General features: G+C 52.0%; 6 protein-coding genes across 6 annotated transcripts; 1 reads left to right on the top strand and 5 right to left on the bottom strand.

Moving 5' to 3' along the window:
- Positions 1 to 1628: 1628 nt before the first annotated feature.
- Positions 1629 to 1991, top strand: GGS23DRAFT_599170 (uncharacterized protein; the record flags this gene model as incomplete). Its single annotated transcript, XM_051518887.1, has 1 exon — positions 1629 to 1991. One exon carries the CDS (start codon positions 1629 to 1631, stop codon positions 1989 to 1991), a length of 363 nt encoding a protein of 120 aa, XP_051369359.1.
- A 1500-nt stretch (positions 1992 to 3491) lies between these two features.
- Positions 3492 to 8028, bottom strand: GGS23DRAFT_599169 (uncharacterized protein; the record flags this gene model as incomplete). The annotated part of the gene is made up of 5 exons (XM_051518886.1): positions 3492 to 4142; positions 4227 to 5414; positions 5477 to 5514; positions 6877 to 6894; positions 6954 to 8028. 5 exons carry the CDS (start codon positions 8026 to 8028, stop codon positions 3492 to 3494), a joined length of 2970 nt encoding a protein of 989 aa, XP_051369358.1.
- A 1564-nt stretch (positions 8029 to 9592) lies between these two features.
- Positions 9593 to 11562, bottom strand: GGS23DRAFT_579652 (uncharacterized protein). Its single transcript, XM_051517079.1, has 6 exons — positions 11496 to 11562; positions 11104 to 11397; positions 10842 to 11049; positions 10683 to 10783; positions 10416 to 10628; positions 9593 to 10361 (listed from the first exon to the last, which is right to left on the bottom strand). The coding sequence occupies exons 2-6, from the start codon at positions 11301 to 11303 to the stop codon at positions 10343 to 10345; spliced, it is 741 nt and encodes a 246-aa protein (XP_051369357.1). The 5' UTR covers positions 11304 to 11397; positions 11496 to 11562; the 3' UTR covers positions 9593 to 10342.
- Positions 11563 to 12039: 477 nt separating this feature from the next.
- Positions 12040 to 12697, bottom strand: GGS23DRAFT_579642 (uncharacterized protein). Its single transcript, XM_051517078.1, has one exon. The coding sequence runs from the start codon at positions 12653 to 12655 to the stop codon at positions 12170 to 12172; it is 486 nt and encodes a 161-aa protein (XP_051369356.1). The 5' UTR covers positions 12656 to 12697; the 3' UTR covers positions 12040 to 12169.
- Positions 12528 to 13797, bottom strand: GGS23DRAFT_218204 (uncharacterized protein). Its single transcript, XM_051511953.1, has 4 exons — positions 13645 to 13797; positions 13294 to 13569; positions 13199 to 13241; positions 12528 to 13080 (listed from the first exon to the last, which is right to left on the bottom strand). Exons 2-4 carry the CDS (start codon positions 13444 to 13446, stop codon positions 12734 to 12736), a joined length of 543 nt encoding a protein of 180 aa, XP_051369355.1. The 5' UTR covers positions 13447 to 13569; positions 13645 to 13797; the 3' UTR covers positions 12528 to 12733.
- An 842-nt stretch (positions 13798 to 14639) lies between these two features.
- Positions 14640 to 17225, bottom strand: GGS23DRAFT_579629 (uncharacterized protein). Its single transcript, XM_051517077.1, has 5 exons — positions 16380 to 17225; positions 16261 to 16322; positions 15987 to 16199; positions 15797 to 15921; positions 14640 to 15722 (listed from the first exon to the last, which is right to left on the bottom strand). Exons 1-5 carry the CDS (start codon positions 16825 to 16827, stop codon positions 14723 to 14725), a joined length of 1848 nt encoding a protein of 615 aa, XP_051369354.1. The 5' UTR covers positions 16828 to 17225; the 3' UTR covers positions 14640 to 14722.
- Positions 17226 to 17380: the final 155 nt, after the last annotated feature.

The following is a 17380-nucleotide window of genomic DNA, read 5'->3' as shown; positions in this document are numbered from 1 at the left end:
TTGGGGATAAAACTAGATGCCCAGAAGAAATCTAGGCGGGAGATATGCGTACGGCATTTGTCGGGTGTGTGCGTACCTAGCTAATTTCATCGATCCCTCTGGGCGAAGAGCCTCCCCGAATTCCGACCGTCCCGTTGGCTCTAGCGTGAACATGGGCCGACCTAGGTAGGTAAGGTACCCCTCGGTATGCGCCTATAGCAACCGAAGCGATGGGACGGTATGAAGCGAGCGGCCATCCCTGCGCCGACGATCCTGGCCAAGCCGAGCCCCCCGCCCAGAGAGTTGATGAATTAGGTAGGTAAGAGATGCTAAGATGGGGGCGAGTCAACCCACCTACGATGCCTATGGCTTACAGGTTATAGGCACCCAAGGTAGGATGCAGACACAGGTGCTGATTCATCCAGTCCGTGGGTGTAGGTTACGGTATGGTAATGTAAAGACAGCGCAGCCGCCCGCTAACCGAGGGTACATCTTCCACCGAATTCTAGCTGCTTATCCAATCCGGGCAAGCTTTTCAGCGATCTACTCGTCCCATGCCCGAACCCTCTGTGATAAGCGGGAACGGGAGCCGCTGGTTGGCCCACGCGCCTGTGGATGGCCACGATCATAACAACACTTGTATGAATAGGTAATATGGAAGTAAGACATGGCTGGGAGTTCCCACCAGCACGACTCTTATGACCCTACGCCTGGGGTATGTATGCAACCCAACTTCTTCTCTCGTTCTCTCCTGGGCAATTCCCAGCGAAAGCAGACGCGGGGGGGGGGGGGGGGTTGAGAGCATGAGAGAGAGGGAGAGAAAGAAGATTCAGGAAACGATCACGGGACAGAGAGTAGTTACCTAACAAGAGCCTCTATCCGATAAATCCGAATAGGCAGACTGGCGAGAGAGTCGTCTCGGTTGAGGGCGCGTACAGTATACCTGGGTACCTAATGTCTGCTAACGGGGTAGATAATAGGCTTGTAGGAGGAACGTAGGTAGGTGGCGCATGCGGAACTCCTCCAGGTCTCTCGCTGCGATCCTTACGCTCCCCAGCTCGCGCCGCCTCCCTCTACCCGAGTGCTTTATTCTACACGGCTTTTTCTTCTGCTTTTGTCATCGGCATTAGTATTACACCATGCGAGTATATGTCACCACAGCTCACATGAGAACCCGCAAATCCTACGGGCGAGAATCCGTTTTACCGCATTCGGCAGCCGACGCACCCCCGAGCCTTCCGGCCCTCGCTGTCCGCCGGGAATCCCCCCCTGTCGCTCCCAGTCTTCTTTGCCTAACCACATTTCTGCTGACATACCTGGTCTTGTGTCTGACCATAGGGAGAGGCCGGGGCAGGGAGTATCTGTTTATATTGATACTTATGTGCCAAGGCCCGGGAAAGCAGCCATTGCCGAACGTCTTGTCATTGCTTATTCCCTAGCCCCCTTTTGTATTTATATAAATATAGCTATTCACACTCGCATTTTCTGCTGTTCTTACTCTGGTCATTATTCCCTTTGGGGTATCTACCTCGAGCTCTGGGTCTGGCCTTGGGCTCCCGGTGCCACCGTCATTGGCGTTGTTACCTGTCTTATGTTGACTTGACTAGCCTACACACCCCTCCCTTCCGATGCCGTGGACGGTTAAAACCATGTCGTCGACCACCAAGACAACGTCGTCACCGTCTTCTCTTGATGCTCTCGCCCGCTGGGCGCGCCTCAAGAAATATCGCATCGAGGTTACCTACGGTGTATATGTCTACACGCCGATGGAGAAGGTGGTCTTCTGGTCCATCTTCTGCCTCCTCTTCACCATCCTGCCTTTCGCCGCCGCCCTCTACATCCGGCGCAGTGTCCCTATACTTGTGAGACAGGCATCCGTCTACGTCAATGCCCGCGACGTGTTATCAAATCTGTTTCCGAGGAAGGACGTGGCCTTGCCAATGCACGGATCGGCACGCTCGACATCGCTTATGGAGGTGATCAGTAACGCTGCGAATTCTCAGATCCCGTAGCCAAATTCGCTCGTGCCTGACAAGCCTAACCCGACTATTTGGTTGTGAGGGATTAAAGGGCGGAGACTCTGGTGCATGAGAAAGGCGGACGGACAGATGAGGTTCCTCGGACGGTAGGGGGGATTTCGATCGCGATCACGCAATGCCTGCTCTTATCAGCTTCGCCATATGGTTGTTATCGAGTTCTTCGTCCTCCGTGAGAACCAAGTGTGCTCTCGGACGAATAGCGCTGCTAAAATGACAGCGCCGACATGGAGAGGAAGGGGCCACCAAAAACAAGGCTTACGCGAGAGCAACTCGCCTCGACCAGCACGAGTTATGAGGTTTGGTTTAGTTACCTAGGTCAAAAGCACGAGGCCAAGTAGCTGGAATTACGGGCAGTAAGGGACAAAAGCCTGGTTGAGCGAGACAGGGACGTCGTACTACGATATCACGACTTGAGAAGATGGAGGAAGAGAGGGCGGGGGGACAACCTTTGAACCGTCGACGGAAGCAATTGTCCGAATGGGAACGACCCGCATGACGCTGGGGGATCGGAGGTGTTTCTGGTGTATCCAAGCGGGCCTTTATACCATTTTGTTTTCATGACCTAGGGTGGTCCTATCGCCGTTTTCGCCTTTGGTTTATTGCAGCTGCGGTTGCAAGGATCTGTTGGGATCTTGATTGTGCGCGAGTGTCATGAGGAGGAGGTTTTGGGGATACCATTTGCTTAAAGGCGCCCGGGAGACCACGTTTTGCATTGTAACTAACCTACCCGTTTCGAGTGTCGATCAGATACCCATCATCCTACTTCAATCTTGAATATTATTCCGCTCCTGAACATTTACAATCGGTGTTATGTATGCTACAAGGGAATGAAGAAGGGGGAAAACCTAGGCCAAGGAAGCCCAGCCGGGACAGAGCCGAAGACTGGGACACGGCTCTGAGATCCCTGCAACGATCACTCAATGTAACGTTGAAATGCATGCCCAGCGACGAACTCCCGCGCGATTACGGTCACCTCGAATGGTAGGTAATAGGCGAATTCTCAGCCGTCACCGCCAGAGCGAACCTGCAGGTTTTTTGTTTTGTGTGAATATATAGCCGAGTACTCCTTTGGTTGTCTCGACTCTCGTATATCTAGGGCGTGACACACATAACCACTGATGGCCGTGACCTTGTTCGTGCTGTACGCGGGTCGGGGTGTACCCCAAGAAAGGAACCCGTGGTGATCACCAGCATCATGAAACCGATTGGCCCGTTTAGTACGACCAACCATATCTTCGGGGGATCGGCATCTTCTCGTCGTCCGCTTAACCAACTATGATATGTTTCATTCGCGCCAATTCCTCCCCCTCACTATCCTGCCCTCTGTCCTCTTTGTACCTAACTCTAACGCAGCCGCCCGCTGGCAACCAGCTAGCTGGACATAACCGAACCACCATACTTGTGGACGAACAACCCTCTCGCATAGGAGCAACCCGTAGGTCACCTCTGTCCGTATATATCATTCACGGCATCCTACCGGGCCACAAAGGCGGCAAGTTCTTTAGCCATATCTCTCAATTTGAACTTTTGGATCTTCCCGCTTGCTGTCTTGGGAAGCTCGTCGACCCAGAAGACGTGCTTAGGAACGAGATGATTTGAGAGGTGACGTCGGACCCATTCCCTAAGCTCTTCCTTCGACAGAACCCAGTCCTGCTCGATTCCCTCCGCCCTTCGTCCCCCTCCGGTACCTTCCTTGTCGTCATTGGTGTCTACTGTCTCTACGCCGCCGTGTACTGTGACGAACGCGCTGACCTCCTCCCCGTACCGCTCATCTGGGACGCCGACGACGCTCGCCTCGCGTACGAGCTCGTGCTTCATGAGCGCAGTCTCGACCTCAAACGGGTTTATGTTCTCACCGCCCCGGATGATCAGGTCTTTGATGCGCCCTGTGATCTTGACGAATCCATCAGCATCCATGACCGCCTCGTCGCCGCTGTGCATCCACCACCTCCCTCGTTTCCCGCTTCTCTCGTCAGTCTCCTCGCCCGTTGGTTCCTCTTCGAAGACAAGGTCCGACGTTGCGGCTTGCCCGTAGTACCCTTTCATAACGAGATACCCGCTCACTGCTAGCTCGCCGCGCTCGCCAAGTGGCACAACCCGACCCCGATCCCCCGGCGCGACGACCTTGACGCGTGTGTGTGGCATGACTTTACCTACAGTGCTTGCGCGACGACTTGCGCTGTCTTCGGGGCTCGTCATGCAACTCACAGGCCCTGTCTCGGTCATGCCGTAGCAGATGACGAGATCGCTCAAACCTAGCTTCTCGTTCAACCGATGCATCAGCGGTTCCGGCACAGGGCTGCCCGCCGCAATCCCCTTTTTCAAATGCCGTGCCAGCTCCTTGCCTTCATACGGCAATCTGGCTGCGAAAGCGGGTTTCGCAAGGAGATCTAGCTCAGCCGCAAACATGGTTGGTACGCCGTGGAGACCCGTCGCGCGATGCTCAGCTGCTGCGCGTAGCGCGGCAGCGGGGCAGAAAGCCGGGCTAGGGAAGATGATAGCGGCGCCCGTCGTTGCAGTCGCCATGAGTCCGAGCACAGAGCCGAAGCAATGGAACAGCGGCGGGGGGCACACGATACGATCGGCAACGCCGGTGGAAGAATCTGCGACGAGCCCCATGCGCCACCCGACCAGACGCCCATTGTTGAGAATCGTCTCGTGGCTCAGCATCGCGGCTTTGGGGGACGATGTTGTGCCGGACGTAAACTGTATGTTGATGACCTCGTCCGGAGCGAGCGGTGAGTCCGGAGTCGGAGCGTGGGACGACGAAAACGAAGAAGAGACGGGGAGGAGAGCAGTATACGGTGTCAACGCGCGCAGACCTGCCAGAGCGGGGAAGATGGCTTCGGGGTGCGAGGGTGTGTTATCAACGACAACAATATTCCTAAGCGTAGGGACGGTGGGTGACTCGATCTTAGTACCACCTAAAGTGGGCGCGAGCGCTGATAGGATATCTACGTTACCACGCCCACGGCACGGCTTATAAGCCAAGTCTGTAACGGCACCTATGATCAGGACCTCGACGGCTAGGCGAGATAACGCAGAGCCCAGCTGATTGGCATTGAAAGTCGGGTTGAGCGGGACCAAAATAGCACCCAGCTTAAACAACGCATAGGCCAGCACGACATGCTCGGGGACGTTGCCCAGGCTGACAGCAACCCGGTCTCCTTTCTTCACGCCGAGAGACCTCAGCGCGTGTGCAAGGCCATTGGATTGCACGTCGAGGGCCTCGTACGTCAGCGTCGTCGTCACCGGTAGGATCCTGCCGAGCAAGGGGGACGAAGATAAAGATGAGTCCACGTTTGTCGGAGACCGGAAGATGGCCGCCGGAAGGTCACCATACTGAGATACTATCTGGGCAAGGTGCTCAGGTACCGTCTGGGCGAGATACGGGGGCTTATGGATATTAGTACATGCCTATATAGCAGTGGCTTTCTACGATACCCTAACCCTCATACACCGAAAACGACCTCGACCTCGAGCTCGCTTAAGGAATCTTTAAATGACCACTGTCATTGAACGAGACGAAACAGAGTGGTAGGCCCCTGCGTAGCACCCACATCTATATACGCATTTCTGATGCCTGTCTGGGACAAATGAAAGAGCACTCACATCGCTTAGTCCCTCAGCATAGCTCAGGTCGGTTCTGTATGTAGCGACGCATCTTTGCTGCATGTCCCGATACCACATCAGATATCCCGCCCCCCTCGAAGCTCCCAGGTCTCGAGCCGGCCTATAGTATGTATTCCATCTTGAAGGCGGATGATACCCTGGCCTGCATCTGCGTAAAGCACCTTGCGCGAACACCGATCGCAGGAGTGAGAGACTCATTTTTCGGGTTGATTTCGGCAAGAAGGTACTAGGGATCGGGAGGAAGAAATAAACGGACGGCCCCGTACGAGCTTTTGAAGGGACAAACTACCAGATCAGTGACAGATTCTCGTTTTTATAGCAAGTCGGCATGGCAATTCACGATCGATAATGCCCTCCAGCTTGCCGGTACCGCCACATGGCCTAACGAATTCGTGCAACTTCTAGGTTACGCCGTTGCAAGCATAACCCTCCGGAGCCGGCGGGTGGGGTCACAGCCGCGCAGAGGATGAGGAGAAGTGGGGGAAATGGACGGAGGCTTGCCTTATTTCTTGGGTAGGTTGATCGGTTGATCTGATCGGCTGATATGATCAACCAAGATTGCGGCAAATGATTGTTAACGTTGATCTATGCAACGGTCGATTTCAAGACGGCTCGGCAACAATTGAAGTTCGCAGACGAGGCTGCTCAAAGTAGTCTGTCAAATATCCGCCCAACGCCAGCATCCATCCGCACCCAGTGTATACTGCAAAATCGCGTAGTCTCACGCCTCGAGATGTCCTCGTCCCTAGCCAGTGACAGGTCGAAGGTCTTGCTTTTTCTTGGTTGCGCATCATGTGTCCTGCCTCTCCGGTGCCTTTCCATATGTCCGTGCCAGGTGTCAAGCACCGTCCCCAGGAGTCGAGCAGCAGGAGAAGGAATATTGGTACAAAACAGTAAAGAGGTTCGAGGGCCCAAGGCTTCCGCCTCAACCAACATGGCAATGATTTTCTCATTCACGCCGAAAAGCAATCTCTATACTGAACGCGTCTCAGGAAACCAGTCCATGGTCTCACAATAGAAAGTTCGTAAATTTCGTAACAGTTGAATGATAGTACAGACCTTGCGTGCGCAAGTGGCAAGCCTGATGTATCAGACCGGGTGGTTGATTATTCCTAGTAAGCCGCCGGCTAGCCTCAAGGGGCGCATGACGCGACCATTGAGAAGGGAGTTGGAGGAATTGCTGATCTAGGAACCCTTTAGTTCGTCTCCCCAATATGCCGTTCACTTTCGGGCTTCCATGTTCCTGCATTGACATAGGTCAGTCAAGTGGATAGACCTGAGGAGATAACAAAAAACGCCCACCTTCAAAATCATGCTTGACAAACGCCATAGGATCATCGTAGTCTTTGGCTCCCATCTGCTGCACGCCAGGCGAGAAGCTGGTGATCGGAAGGACGACAACGTCGCCAACCTTCTTGGGGCTCTCAATACCGGTGAAGTTCAAATACGAGATGTTGCCCTGACTATGCCTCATGTCGAAATAACGTTGATCGTTGAAGTAATCAAATATGACATCTGTCCAGACGGCCGGACCAGTAAACTCCACCACACTCTTCTCCTTCGATACGAACAGACCCTCGCGCTTTCTCTTTAAAGTTTCCTGGGTGATACGCGACACGATGTCACGCAGGATCGGGTGACCTGGCTTCGCCTGAATTGTCCACTGGCAAAATTGGATGCGTCTACTATACCAATCCTTCCAGTCGGGCCGGTCCGGATCGGCTTCGATGCCGACCACCAGCCCAACACTCTCCCTGGGCACGGAATCTGGCAACCACTCCAGGGCGCTTCTGATGGCATACGTGTCTATGTCGGAGTATATTCCACCGCGAGCGAGCAGGATGAGGTATCGGAAGAAGTCGGCTTTGAGGACGGGTTGGGGTAGGACGTCGTAGGCCTCGAGGATCTCGGGAATCGAGGCGTAGAGTAGCCTGAGGAGGTGCACGGCGACCTGATCAGTGATGACCTCGTGAACAAAGCCCGGGTGCTGTTGTGACCATGACGCCTCCTGGTCTCGAAATGCGAACTCGCCATTCGCAGGCGTCCACTTCCACGTTTGCCAGATGTAGGCGGGGAACTTGGTCTCGACATCGTAAGGGTATTGATATGCTAATTTGTCATACAGCGACATCTTAGACATATCCTGAATTGCCTTCTGCGCAGGGACATGCTGGTTCTTCGCGGCGGGAACGTCTTCAGGAGTGTAGGATGTGGTGGATGGATTGTGGGACGGCCCATCGCTATCGTCAGAGTCGGCAGGTTTCGGCGGAGGCTTGGGGAACGGTTCAGGATCGGCAGAAGTATGCGACCGTCGGAGGAGGATAAACGCGGTCAGAAAGAATACGGCAAAAATGAGAGCCCTCTTGAAGGACATCATCTTCGCAAACTGGTCTGGCCGCAACCGTCGAATGTAGGGGAGAGAGCGGGGCGCGCGGCCAAGAAGGTACGGACGGCGAGATGCCCGAAACAGAAGAAGAAGAGAGGTTGCGTGGACTGGAGAGAGGTGTATGGGGAAATTCAGATGAGGAATGAGTGGAGGCGAGAGGCACCGTAGGAGGACGAACCCAAGGGCTCTAAACAGATAAGGGACATGTGCAGCAAGTCGAACTGCCTCTCGGGATTCTGGAGAGGTTTGTATGAATAAAAATAGGTATGTGAAGGTGGCTCGAAGCCACTTTCACTGTGCTTCGAGATGGATTGTTCAGGTTGGAAAGATAATTTTTTTTAATGCTAAATAAAATAGAATGGTCCCTGGATGCAACCAGTGATTAATGTCTTGGCCGTTTCCCACCTGAAATGAATGGAACCTTGCTATAATATACCTACGCACCTTAGGTAGGAACAATCAAAGGTACAGGTAGGTAGGTACCACTTTAATCGCCTGCCCGCTGTTGTATCTCTTGGCTTCCGGGCGCCGGTGCTGTGGTCTGGGAAGGATTGGGCACGTAAGCGCCTACGTGTTAACGTGATAGGAGTCTTGGTATCATCCTTCTAAACGCATATCCATAACTGTTAACTTCCTGTTCTCTCTTGCTCTGATAGCGCGGCGTTGACGTGGCTATCTTGATCTCATGTTTCAGATTGAAGCTCCCCACGCGATTATTAGGGCCATGCCTACGTACCCCCTACCTTGGGTACCCAGGTTCTACTACGAAGAGGTAGGTACCTGACAGATTCCATCACCTGTGGGGGAATTCAATCCTTCTCGCGCAGCTTAATAGTGCTGTATGTGCTGTCTACGTAGATTCTACAGCAGCCCTTTTGCTTTTCCCACCCGAAAATCATACATACCGATAGCCTTTTTTTTCCTTGACCTCCTCGCATTGCTGCTTCAAAATACGCACACCATTTTAAACCCCCCCGCCTGATGATCAACCCGACGTATTTCTACATGAAGTTGATGTGCGAAGAATAGCGTTAACTAATCGTGGTCTAGTCCTAGTACTTTAAATACTACGTAGCAATAAACGCAGAATGCTTGGCCTTAAACTAGAGGTACCTACCTAGCGATTGGACCACTGCTCGTACCGTAGGTACCTAGGTACTGGATAGCCATGAACCACATTTTCTTGCCGTTATTACATCACCTGTAATGGGAGATTTCCATATCGATAACCCCTCACCACAAGTAACAAATACCTTCTCCCAACCAACCACGCTTAACGGCGGCACCTACGTCTTTTGCGCATCATTTTAGGTACATACTATATCCTTCTCAAAAGACAGGTAACAATTACACCGAAGAAGTACCATCGAGCCTACACAATTCCTAGGCATGATTCAAGATAGCACTCTTACGTGCTGTAGAAGATGAGAGACCAAGCTTCGTTCCCGTACCTGGCGTCATCACTATCCAAAGGCGATGCTGTGTATTCACGTATATCCTCCGGAACCATTTAACTGAAGTATAATGTTTACAAGCGTCTTGACGAATAGGGTGAGCCGGGGTTGGCCTCAGCCATCATGCCCCCAATGTTGCTCGTTGAATTATCTCTATCTGCCTCGATTATATGTGATAATACCTCTAATCACAATGTGTGCGTACATAGGGCACGTCGCTGCAGCGCCTAACTTGCGATAAGGGGTTGCCTACCCTCAGAGGGCATACATGCGCCTACAACTTCACAATATTAGCTCCAACCCAACTCCCGGAGCAAATCCACCAGCAAGCCAACAAAATAACCAATATTATACAGGAGCCAGGCAGCCCCCATACGACACGGCCATCGCAATCTCGGGTCGTGTTGACATCTGGCCGGAGGCAATTCGATAAGACATCACTTTGTGAGACTACTCTTCAGGTTTCTTCGATTGTTTTTCCAGCCTGTGTAGATTACCTTGGCTCTCTTCCGCCTTCCCAACTACTAGCCCATCTTGCAGAGGCTTCATCGACCAAGTTATTCAACCCATATACCCATATCTCTTTCCAAAAAGCCCAACCCAAACATCAAACGAGGGCACCTAGATCCATTCTTCTCGCCTCCCAGGCGTGAGATGCTGCGACCCGGATCGCACGTTTAGCTAGGTTAGAACTAGCGATTTCCAACTCTTCAACGAGGGACTACTAGGCAAAGAGCTGACAAGATAAGCGCGGTCCACTTCTGAAGGCCGGAAACAGAAGTTAAGCAGTATTGACAACCCTACGCCAATAGCGATAGTGGCTGCATCACAAAACGATTGGTACTTTCGGTTCAACTTATTCTGTATGAACTGAACCGATTATCATTAGCACACAGCCTTCTTGCAGGACCAATGCCGACTTACTCGTATATGACTTCTAAGCCTCTCCAGAGACAGCTTCCTATCCACATTCCTGTATTCAGCTTCGCTGCGTACCGTTCATCTGTTGTCTTCATAGTGACGAACACCCTATATTGACACAGTCTCGGGTCAACCTGTTCGGATGTTTCGGGATCTCGAAGAGCCTTCATCACCTCCGGAGGTCCAGTCATATAGCCCCTCGCTTTACACTCGATACTGTCACTCAAGATAAGTTGAAGTCGAAACCTTTCGTTACAGTCGTAGGCTCACTGTGCTGGTGGCTCATCCCTGGTCTGCAGGCGATGAGTGGCTTCGACATAAGTCGCCGCGACGTTTCCGTAAGTCAAGTCTTGGCTGTCCTGCCCTCCGCTCTACAAGATCAATATTAGGTACCGCTTACCGTTTCGGGGAGTGCATATGGAGGCTCACAGCAATGATCCCATGGCCAAAGGAGCCAGACCACACCCCGTCGGAAAAGGTAGACCATTTCTTGAAGCCATCTCCCACCGCAACTGACGCAGACTGAGAGCTGCAAACGACTTTCATTCGAAAATTGAATTCCAATTTCGGGGTTGGGATGGATACATGAGGATAGGAGAAAACCCTCATCGCCTCGCACGCATTCCCTACGTCCCTCCTGTTTATAGAATACCGTTAGTCATGGCGGCAAATTGGCTCTCCAAACGATTACCTCGGCTCCTTAAAGCTTGTCGCCTGCATCGACGGCTGGTTATTCCCGGCCCATTTCCTCTCCACGGTTTCCCAACCGCTGTGCCGCCTCTCCGGTGTAACCTGTATCCATTTTGGGTCGTAAATGATGAGTCTCGTATCCCAATCCAAGTCCTCAGAGAAAGAAGGTATGGACAACGGCCGTTGGGTGTTGTCCGCCATGTTAGCCCTCTCGTGGGCGGTCGATATTGTGGCGTGACTTTCTAAACCAGATAGGATGATGGACAGATAAGAGGGCCCAAACTCGAAGAATATGCTACGAAAAAAGAAGCGTCAACGAGATTGTTCAAATTAAAAGGCACCGGCGACGTCTTGTCTTTCATCAAAGCCGCTCCGGCAAATCGAAAATAATACCTAGGCCATAGAATACCAAGGTTGCGGTGTAGCCGGTTCCGAGTCGGGCGAAAGTTATCTCGAGAACGGGGTTACGAATTACACCGACCCTAGAAATATCCTAGTTCAAGCTACGGATCGAGTTTTGCTTACTTTCCTTCTTCGTGGGTGGGCCAGTGCTGCTGCCTGTGCAGCCTTCTTAGTGGGTGCGCTCTCGTGGTGCCCTGCGACCGACAGAGGTCATGGATCGACGGACACGGAGCCTGGTTTTTGGACCATCCGGCTAGAGTTGCCAATCCATCAAAAACCCGCGCGCTGCCTATGAAAAGCTGAAGAAAACTGCCAGAACATGGAATCGCGAGGATGCACTCCTAGCCCCAGTTTTGGGACACTATTCGTATGTTGCCGTCGAGGATTCCTGATTTGTTCTAAATCTCACGGGTCATATACCAGAGTAGGATTCGCGGATAATATTAATACATGCATATGGTGTACGAAGTCCTTGGTTATGCTGAGCTGCTAGTCCTCTTTTATAATGTCACATACCAATTGAACCAGCCCTTATATGCCTACATACCGCAAAGCGTAAATGTAGGGGTCTACGTTTTATGCGACATATAATATACTCAGCATCCTGGTTGTGGAACTGCTTATCGACTTCTTCCTTAGCTACTGCGAACCGCTCCTTATCTGACTCACGAAGCTTCTCTGGAGGTGACTGGACCTTCAGTCGTTTTTGCCTTCCTGGGGGGCCCACGTCGTATAGCTCCCGTTTCTTGTTCTGTGTGGCAGCCTGCCAGTCCTCCTCTAGGAACATATTCATCATCCTGGTTGTAGAACTGTTCATCGACTTCCTCGTCTGCCGCCTTGAACCGCTTCTCGTCTGAGGCGCGGAGCTTCTCCGGAGGTGACCGGTCCCTCTTTCGCGACACTATCCCTGGGGGACCCACGTCATCTATCACTTGTCTTGTCGTCTGTGCCCGGGCCTCGGCTCGTTGTACCATATCATACAACTGAGAAAGGGAGATGGTGATCTTCCCTGAAACGCTATCGATCCCAGGACAGTCATGCGGGTTTCCGAAATCCTTTAACCAGATACGGAGGATCCGTTCGCCATCCTCCAAGCTGCCATCTGCTGCCCGAAAGATGCCTCCCTCTGTCTGAGTTGCCTCGCGTATCATTGTCCCATTTTCTTCGTGTCACGTAGCAATTGAACCAGCCCTTATATGCCTACATACCGCAAAGCGTATCGTAAGCGTCTACGTTTTACGCAACACTTCGAGATATGTCGGCCGCCACGTCATAACCTTTGCTTCTTTGTCCTGGTAGTTAAGGTCGATCCCAATGACAAGTTGGGTCAACCCTTTGGATCCCAGGATGCAGTCATCAGCTAGGTATGGTAGGTCCTTTCCCTTTTGCGAGTGGGATACCTCGATGATAACGCCGAGCCTTCTTGCGTCTTCGTGTGCGTATGATCTGTCTGGGTGATGGAGTCCTTCGTCTTCGACAATAGAGCTTCCACATGGCATTATACCCCAAGCAAAATCGGCGGCGGCCTGGTCGTTACCTTGCTCGATGGAGAATAACTGCTCGATGATGTGTGCAGCTTCGTGGACGGTGCCCGCCAAACGTTAGACGAACTTGGCGAGACTAGGGAAGTAATCGTACCTGAGTAGACTAGGTTAGCTGATATAATGGGGATAGAGATCTCGTAGATGACTTACTTGAAACCTTAGAGGTCCTCATAGATGAGCTAAATAACGAAGGCTACCAAGTAGCGCTGTTAGGAATCGAGCCTATCCTTCGTTAAGTAACCTACTGATCTCTCGTCTGCTTCGAGGCGTGCTTCGAGAGCACCAAACTCGTCGATGCTGAGACTGACGCACCACCACTCCTCTTCTACCCGGGACCGGCTACAGCGGCGATCGCGGAGCTCATCGAGCTTGGCCGTTATTCTCTTGTCATTAGCCATGTAGGTAGATGGATGTGACGGACGAAGTAGTGGATGGTATAAGGCGGGGCCGTCTGTGAAGAGTAGAAGAAGGCGTTTGCTCGTTGGCGATGGGAGGAACGAACATTTGTTGCAGGCGAGGTGCTAGCGGGGAAAGAATTAAAATCTTGGTTAAAGTACGGAAGCCCATATCTACTTCCTACCCCGGGGTTTACCTACCTATCCCAAAAATCGGGTTTCCCCTAGTGTGGGCGCGCCAGGGAGGTCACGTGTGGCCTTAGGGATAAGCCCCCACTGCCACAACCTAGATAGCTTAGATAAACGGCTCGAGCCACAACGCACGAAAAAACCTGAATAGCTGCAATTGACACCTTTCGAGCCACGTTTCCTGAACTGCTTTTCCACAACTAGTATAGATATGGGCTTCCGTATTAAAGGGCGCAGTACTAGTGCACTGGGTGCTTAGCGCCTGTGCAAAGATGTTGCAGCGGGTGCTTAGTGCCTTTGCAGCCTGTGCAGGATCACGTGCGGGTCGCCGGGGGGTGGATTAGTCAGGATATGTGATTCCTTGCAGAAACAGTCTGAAGTTAGGCAGGCGGAGATAGGCTAAATAATAGAGACTACCAAGTAGCGCTGTCAGGAATCGAACCTATCCTCTATTATCTAACCCACGGAGCTGGCGGAAACCATCTGAGTGGGTCGTGACATTGAAAGCAAAACTCGGGAAACTAATACATATGTAAATTCGTGTCGTAAGATCCGAGTTAGCGCCCTCTGGAACGGATGGCATGGAATTGGTTCCTTGTGAGATCAACACGATCTCGTCTTTACCTTGGATGCCTAGCATCTACGTGCCTACCTATATTCCCTCAATTACGCTTTAAGTATTATTCATCCGCCATGCACTATTTTCTCCCTAGTTCTCACGATTGACTGGTTTAAATCATAGGCTGAGCCGTGGAAAACTATTTCCCCTTTCCGGAGCGTGCGCAGAATGGTCGCATTGAACCAAAGGCGGGTTAGGGAGAAGGCGACTAACAAGGTGATACTGCCTCAAGGTGAAGATAAGTGGCCTAATGGGCAGGCTATTACTTGGCATATACGAAGTTGACTGCCTATTATACCTACCTACTTTATAAATTAATTAAGTCTTAGAAGGTTGTAGTGGTGGAAGTACACACCCTACTTGAAAGGTATAGGAGGGTATTAGCTATCTGCTGATGTTGGGAAGAATTATTGCTATATAATTACACGACTCAACGTGATTCGACTCCTACTAATGCTGGTTTATGTCTACTTAGTTTTCTTCTATCGCCCACGGCCCGAGCTGGTCTCCAATCTCTAGCCAGATGAGCGTCAGTTGGTGTTCGGACCAGCTATGGAGCCACATGATATCTCGCAGCTTTACGAGTAACTCCCCTCTGCCTCTGATGCCGCGCATTTGACAATAGCTTTTCAATGCGCCAACGAAGAAAGACCGCTGATCGCCAATCAGGGCCGAGCGCCCCGCTGACGAAGAAGGCGGCGGAGGCAGAGAAGATGTAGCAGCCGGCAGGCGCACGCAGGACCCCATGAAGAGTGCCCAAAGTAGCATGTTGGCGTGCAACTCATCTCGGTGTGGTATCTTGCCGCGCGATAACTCTGAGCTGGACAAGCCGTCGGCGGGCCAGCTCTCCGTTGCGCTCCGTCTGGTGTCACTCTTACTAAATGGCGACGCGGGACTCTGGTATGTTTTCGGCCGTGATATAAGGTCCAGTGTTAAGATAGGGTCGCATAGAGAAGACATGAGAGCTTCGGTCAGCGCTTGGTGCCTTTGTGCTGACGGCGGCTGTCCCCTGATCGCGAGGTGCAGGAACAAGTGTGCAGCATAAATGAGGACGTCTGAGATATCGGTCGGCAAAAGGTATCGTGACTGCTTGTCCGATTCGATCGATGGTAATGAGGGTACGGAACCCGCCCTCTTCCAGGACTGGCGGGTTCGCGCCAGCTCCTCTAGCTGGCAGAGGCGCCACTCAATTAGATATATCGCGTTGCTTACCCGGGTGCGCTCCCTGTATGTTCTCTCGTAGCTGGCGTAATTGAAGTTGTTGATGCTCTCGGTTACGGAGTATAGTAGCTCTAAGAGTTCGATCGCCTCACGATTCTGCACCGTTAGATCCCCCAGACCGAGCGGCTCCATGTTAGCGGTCATGGACCGGCTCATGAACTGGTCATGCAACGTCAATGAAGAAGCAATTTGTGGGATGAACGGAAATACGACTGGCTGATGCGCCGCGGTGGCGTAGGAGTAGTCGGCCCTGAGATCAACAGGTTAGAAAGGGGGCAGGCGTGTGTGAGCTCGATCGTGGGTTATTATATGCTTTCTACGAACCATGAGATCGATCGTTGGAGTATAGTGTTGTGCTTAAAGCCCTCGACAACACCGCCTCGAAGGTCGACCATCCTCTTCAAGCCGCTCATGTGCGCAGCTGCGGCGGCTAGCGAGCCGATGTAAGTCTACGGATGGCGTCAGTTCGATTTTCGTTAGGCGGGAATAAGGTATTTAGATACTGGTAGCATACTTCAATATTGACGAGGAGAGATACGGCTACTATGAGGCCGTCTGAGATGCTATTATTATCCTTGCCTTCTAGATTCAACCTCTCATTGATAGACTTTACGGCCTGGAAGCGGTGAAAGTCTATGGTGCTCGTGTCGCCCCACATAGCAAGGGAGTTGTGCATGACTGCTATCATTGCAATGAAAGCATGCGTTGCGGCCTGGTCAAGTTGAAGCTGGTCATTGCGAGAGTCAATTTCTCATAACTAAAGTATTCGTGTGATACGGGAAACTCACGGCCTGGACCCAGCTCCCTTCAGGGTTCATTGCGAAGGCGTTCGCAACGAAACCGGTGTAATCTACGTCGGATTAGCTGGTTAATACATGCCCGAGCAAGGGATTTGGGTCTCGTTTACATGTGTTCATGTAAGTCGGCGCCCCAACCCGGTCAAACCATTTCTCCACTGCTGTCTCCAAGGGCGATAAACACACGGCCATGCAATACTTGACCAGGTTCTCTGTCAGGGGAGTCTTCTCGATGTCCAGCAACGAAAAATTTGAGAGCTCCCTCGCCACAGTTACTCGCACAAGACCATTTGGTATCGCTGCCCTGCCTTTTCTCCGGTCCTGCCTAGTGACAATGCCACTCGAAGCGTTTGCAGGTTTAATCCTGAATTTTGAGGTGTGCTCTTTCTGGGATTTTGATTTCTTAGGCTGCTGGGGCGGCTGCCTGGGACCAGTAGGAAGCCTCTGCCGTCGGGCGTGTGAACGCACCCTCCGGCGCGTATCTTCATCGCGCGCCACGGTGTTGATTGAGGTGATGAATTGGAATCCCGTAAGAGTATTCGTGCTAGGAGGGGCCATTTCCGGTGCGTATTGAGTAGGCGTGAACTTGGAGGTTCTCTCGAGGATGGGCTCGTTTCTATTCTAAGGCCATTAATTCGATGCGAGGCGGTAACGTTGCCGACAAGCTAATAAACCTTTATTATCGATATGAGACTAGTAGGGAGATATTAATACAGCTTCCTTTTCCATGGAAGGCGACGCTTATAAGGGGACTGCAAAGGTCTACTGTTGAGATTTGCGGGGGAAAAGAATTGGGAGAGAAGAGAATTTGCCAAATTTCTATCTGTTAAATTGGGACATTTACCGCCCCGCGGCATTTGGCCGTATCCGACTCATCGACGAGTTGACAATAAGCTCTGGTGCGAATTGAAGTGCTGGGGATAGATAAATCCACGGCTTTCACCCCGGTGACGGTTCCCCCTGGTAAAAGCTGTGCCCCGGACCCTTGTATGTACCTACCTACATATACCTATACCCAGGCGTGACTGGGGAGATGGAATCCTGGTAAAAATGCTTGAATCAAATCGATATTACTTGGGGAGCCGTCCCTTCACGGACCAACGCATCCCGC

The sequence above is a fragment of the Durotheca rogersii genome, assembly GCF_024521655.1.
Source record: "Durotheca rogersii strain YMJ 92031201 chromosome Unknown GGS23scaffold_22, whole genome shotgun sequence".
Taxonomy (NCBI): Eukaryota; Fungi; Ascomycota; class Sordariomycetes; order Xylariales; family Xylariaceae; genus Durotheca; species Durotheca rogersii.
This window is presented reverse-complemented; position numbering and strand designations above follow the sequence as displayed.